A 5,779-nucleotide genomic window follows, 5' to 3' on the forward strand; every position below is an offset into this window, starting at 1 on the left:
CAGGAAAGTAATTATTCAGAATATTAGTTCAACCAAGACAATATCTTTCTTGGATTAACCAAGCAAAACTGTGAGAACAAGAATGTACCTTATAGATTACATAATGTAGATAATGAATATCACCTTTATTCCATATACAAAACTGAGTTAATAAACCACGCAAGATATAAATTTTGGAATTTATGAAATAGAAAGGAAAGAATGTGTGCGAAAACTCACCGGTATTGCAGAAGGCGGACTGTGGTGTGAAGTGGCAGGGCCAAGGCTGTGACATTGAAGAAAATGCAGAAATTAGAAGACAACAGAGTGGTAACCAAGGGTTCTACCTTCACGAGCTTTTCTTTCATGCACACGAGTTCGGATGAGTTACTTCAGCCATTAGTCCGACAATCCTAAAACCCAATGTCAACTGCACTCTCATCACCTTCAATCTAATAGCTGAAGTAATTCATGTGCCTTTTAGCTGCATGAGAGAAAACCTCCTCTACTCTGCTTATACAGAGGAAATAGTTGAACTCTGCTTATACAGAGGAAATAGTTGAACACTTGAATTAAGTTTTTTATCAAGACAAAGGAGAGACACAATAAGAGCGATACAATATGTTGATGATATCCACAATTCATGCACTTATTGTTGTTGGACATACCGCGAGGATACAGAAAGCATCAAACAACTAATTAACAGAAACACTACAGAAAGCATATGAATACCAAAGACCTATGAAGTAATTTTGCAAACACCAATGATGCATGTTTTCAGAAGGAAACACCAAATGATAAAAAGCTGTATTTCAAAGCTGCAACAGTATGAGTGTCTGATATCTGGACTAAGGATAACACTACACAAACCATCTCTAGTGTTTTCTATGTCCCAGATTTTAAAAGCAATTTATTAAGTGTGGGGCAGCTTCAGGAAAAAGGCTATGAGATCATAATTAAAGAAGGAATGTGTCAGATTCAAGATTCAAAGAAGGGACTCATTGCGCAGGTCAAAATGACACCAAATCGTATGTTTCCTCTGCATATTCAAAGTGTGGGCCAGACTTGTTTTTCTGCCAAAGTGAAGGAGACAGCTTGGTTGTGGCATTATCGTTATGGCCACTTAAATTTCAAGGGATTGAAGATTCTACAACAGCTGAACATGGTGAGAGGTCTTCCAAACATTGATTGTCCAACTCAAATTTGTGAAGAATGTGTTCTTGGGAAGCAGCATCGTGAAACTTTTCCGAAAGGAAAAGCATGGAGAGCCAAAAATCCTTTGGAGCTTATTTTCTCAGATATTTGTGGACCCATCAATCCAACTTCCAATGGTGGCAAGAGGTATTTCATTACGTTCATTGATGACTACAGTAGAAAATCCTGGGTGTATTTCTTGCAGGCAAAATCTGAAGCTTTCTCAGCCTTTAAAAGCTTTAAAGCCCTTGTTGAAAATGAAGTCGGAAGAAATATAAAAGTTCTTCGAACTGATTGTGGTGGAGAAGTCATCTCACAAGAATTTGAGGATTTCTGTGAGACACATGGAATTCAAAGGCAACTAACGGCACCATATACACCACAACAAAATGGTATTTGTGAAAGGAAGAACCGAACAATCTTGAACATGGTTTGAAGCATGCTGAAAATTTATGGTGTTCCAAAAACGTTTTGGCCAGAAGCAGTAAATTGGTGTATTCACATCGTAAATAGAAGTCCGACTCTTGTTGTAAAAAACATGACGCCTGAAGAAGCTTGGAATGGTCACAAACCAGCTGTAAATTACTTCAAAATTTTCGGTTGTATAGCATATGTTCACGTTCCTGATGAGAAGAGGAAGAAGCTTGGTGATAAGGGAGAAAAGTGTATTTTTCTTGGGGTTAGTGAGCACTCGAAGGCCTATAAATTGTACAATCCCACCACCAGGAAGATCATCATCAGTTGTGATGTATTATTTGATGAAGAAACAATATGGGACTGGACAGATAAAGACTCAAAGCAGCAGCAGCAGCAGCAGATTTCTGTTATTTTTTATGAAGAAGCAGCAAGCAAAGAAACTGAAGAGCAATTGCAGCCCTCTAATGAAGGCCAGCCATCTAGTTTTCGACCCCAACACACAAAGAAAAGGCCAGCATGGATGATGGATTACGAGGTTAGTGATGATGATCAATCTGAAGATGGACTGACTTATTTTGCACTGTTTACAGACTCTGATCCTATAACTTCTCAAGAAGCTCACAAAGAAACCAAATGGCGAAGAGCCATGGATGAAGGAAATTAGATCCATTGAGAGAAATAACAAATGGGATTTGACAGATCTTCTTGAAGGGCAGAAGTCGATTGGTGTAAAATGGGTCTCTAAAACGAAGCTGAACAAGGAGGGTGGAGTTGACAAATACAAGGCACGGCTGGTGGCTAAAGGATATAAGCAGAAGTATGGCATTGACTATAATGAAGTGTTTGCTCCGGTCGCTAGGATGGATACAATCAGACTGGTACTTTCACTGGCAGCACAAAACTCATGGCCCATCTTTCAATTGGATGTGAAATCAGCGTTCCTACATAGGAGCTTACAGGAACAAGTCTGTGTCGATCAACCTCCTGGATATGTGCAGCTCGGAAAGGAAGGGAAGGTATACAAGTTGAGAAAAGCATTATACGGGCTGAAACAAACACCTAGAGCTTGGTACAGCTGTATAAATGCTTATTTTGCTCAAGAAGGTTTTCAAAAGTGTCCGTATGAACACACGTTGTTTAGTAAAATTGGTGCTGGTGGAAAAATTCTTATTGTCTGTTTGTATGTAGATTATTTAATCTATACAGGCAGTGATATGACTATGATTGATGTTTTTAAGAAATCTATGGTGGCAGAATTTGAAATGTCTGATCTTGGTTTGATGCACTACTTCCTTGGCATTGAAGTAGAGCAATCTCCTGCTGGGATTTTCATATCCCAAAAGAAGATGTTCATACTATTTTGGACAGGTTTCGGATGTCAAATTGCAATCCTGTTGGCACTCCTACTGAATGTAGTTTGAAGCTAACAAAGGATCCTGAAGGAGAGAAAGTAAACAGCACCCTCTACAAACAAATTGTAGGAAGTTTGATGTATGTCACAGCCACCAGGCCAGATGTAATGCATGCAGTCAGTCTCATCAGTCGTTATATGGAATGTCCTACAAGTCTGCACCTACTTGCTGCAAAGAGGATCTTCCGCTATTTAAAAGGAACTTCTGATTTTGGCATACTTTATAGAAAGGGTACAAAGGATGGTTTGATTGGCTTTAGCGACAGCGATTATGCTGGAGACTTGGATGATAGAAGGAGCACATCAGGACATGTTTTTACAATGGGATCAGCACTGTATCTTGGTCTTCAAAGAAACAGCCAATTTTGACTTTATCGACTACTGAAGCAGAGTTTGTTGCTGCAGCATCTTGTGCATGCCAAACTGTTTGGTTAAGGAGGCTGCTTTCAGCAAGATCCACACCAATGTTCTGGATAATATTTCTGCAATCAAGCTGTCCAAAAATCCAGTTTCGCATGGAAGGAGTAAGCATATAGATGTGAGGTTCTATTTCCTACGTGATCTGTGTAATGATGGTACCATTGATTTGATCTTTTTGTAAAAGTGAAGACCAAGCTGCAGATATCCTAACCAAACCTCTCAAGTTGCCAGTGTTCTTGAAGCTCAGGAAGACGTTGGGAATTTGCTCTGCCAAGGATATTGTTTAATAGCAGCTGTGATGCGTTTATGTTTTTTTTATTTAAACTGATGTCTTATGACATTCAGTTTAAGGGAGGATGTTGAGATTTATCTTAATTATGTTTTCTACAGAATAATTGTTAGTTCCTATTTTATAGGAGTCAGTTGTTTCCTTTCCTGGTCTTTAGGAATCCTTCTAGTGGATGGAGTTTGTTAGACGTGTTTTCGTTGTTCCTGTTTATTTACTAATTAGTTGTTTGTATGCTCCTTTGTAAGGAGCATGTTTCAGTCAATGAATAACAAGTTCAGGTCAACAATTCTATTGTCTTCTTATTTTCAAAGCTATCTTTTAGTTCTCACAAAAAAGCTGTATCCCAAACACGTAAATTTCTCAAAACCCACTAACATTGACAATGCATTAAAGAAAACGTGATGAATCAACACTTGAACACTTGAACCTGATCTAAATCAGAAAAAGATAATAAATAAATAAAATAGAGTTCTTACGCTTTCCTAGTCTTCTTCTGGCTCTTAGCTTGTGGGTTGGTGTGAAGGACTTGTGAGCCTTTACCGCTAGACGGTGCATGCGGGCCAAAGCCATCCTCAATATTATCCCGATTTACAGGCCGAACAGATGCCATAGACATAGAATTGCTGTTACACGCAAACGAAAAGGAAGAAAAAACAAGCGAGTTTGGTAAAACGAGTAACTAAATAATGGAAGTGACAAACTAGAAAACAAATTCTGAGTTTCTTTACCCACCACTAGAAAACCACTCTGTGACGGCGAGTACTGAATGGAAGAAGATATGGAGAGTGAAATGCGGCCGCCAGATACGGAGGCTAATAAAACTATAATGGGGTGTTTAAAGCGTAGCTATTGAGGAGTATCTCACCATCATAAAGAAATCATGTCGGGATTAGCCGCTCCCCAATAAACAACGGGCTAATTATGTTAATAGTGTCTCATGCGACCGCAAGATACATGCTATTTTTGTCCTCTTATATGCAAACAAAAGATTACAAAGAAAGTCTCTAGGACAAGGGCCCAAAGATGGAAAAATAAAACGCACCAACAATTGAAAGAGGAAGCCCATCCTCCCAAAAGCCTAGGGGGGTAAAAGCCCAGGTGCTACTTTTTCTTCTTGAAGAAATGGGAACAAGTAAAAGTCTTTGTTTTTGAGTTGCAAAAACTAATAAATCAAGTGAGTTAGGTCGGCTATTTACAAGGGTCACAATGAATCAACGGATAGAGGCTAATTCATAGCTTTTTGGGGCTATCTCAGTTTCTCAGTTCAGTGGGTGAGCAGAAGTGATAAAATGATCTGGTTTTGGTGATGAATCCATATGGGACTTAAACAAGATTTGAAACAGAATTTGATCATCAGAAAAGAAAGAGAAAGAGAAAAAGAAAGGAGAGAGTAGTAAAAAAAACCAACCCATTTGAATTTCGACGTAATCCGGTGTCAACAAAGAGAAACTCCACCGCATACATGTTGACAATGGCAGTTGACGATGGTCATTGATGATTCGGGCCTCTGTGTGTTTCAGACCTAGCCAATACTGCTTCATTTTCCACCCAGATGTCATTTCAGAAGAAACCAGCAAAGATTTGAAGAAGAAGAAAGCAAAACAGAAGAAAACATAGCATCTGGAAAATGCAGCAAGGTCAATGACTGCAAAAGCACTAAACAAGGTGCTATAAACAAAGGAAAGTATAAAAGCAAGCCGATTCGCCGGACGGACAACGTGATTCTTTGTCGTGTCCTCATATGGACAGCATGATGTATATATATATATTATTGTTTTATACGATATCAATTTCTTTTTTCCATTTTTAAATCATCCAATTCTCTGCAACAACTGAAAACCCATTGTTTTTATTTTTTTGGCTGGTCGAATTTTTCAATAGACTTTATAGCCCTTAATGTTGAATCTGTTCTCACTGGCACAAAAGTATAAAATAATAAATAGGTAGTTCTCCTTCAATTGCAAATATGATATGAGCGTTTTAGCCAATTCATTCCAAGCTGAGTTGTTCAACTAGTAGTGTTGTATGTTAGGGTTTATTCAATTGAGATTTTAAAGAAGTTTCAAACT

The 5,779-nt window shown here is 38.4% G+C and overlaps 1 protein-coding gene across 2 annotated transcripts in view; it reads right to left on the minus strand.

Annotated features, from left to right (window-relative positions):
• The window catches only part of LOC117618993, a 6,815-nt gene extending 1,469 nt beyond the window's left edge, over positions 1-5,346 (minus strand). The window contains exons 1-3 of one of the 2 annotated variants that reach the window (XM_034348806.1): positions 5,173-5,346; positions 4,187-4,333; positions 220-265 (exon numbers count right to left, since the gene is read on the minus strand). In XM_034348806.1, coding sequence (XP_034204697.1) covers positions 220-265; positions 4,187-4,326 — 186 coding nt within the window. In that variant the 5' untranslated portion in view covers positions 4,327-4,333; positions 5,173-5,346. Of the gene's footprint in view, positions 1-219; positions 266-4,186; positions 4,334-4,442; positions 4,610-5,172 lie in introns of those variants that run through there. The other variant, XM_034348805.1, reaches the window with a different exon arrangement.
• Between the last annotated feature and the right edge of the window lie 433 nt (positions 5,347-5,779).

The sequence above is a fragment of the Prunus dulcis genome, chromosome 2 (assembly GCF_902201215.1).
Source record: "Prunus dulcis chromosome 2, ALMONDv2, whole genome shotgun sequence".
NCBI classification, from domain to species: Eukaryota; Viridiplantae; Streptophyta; class Magnoliopsida; order Rosales; family Rosaceae; genus Prunus; species Prunus dulcis.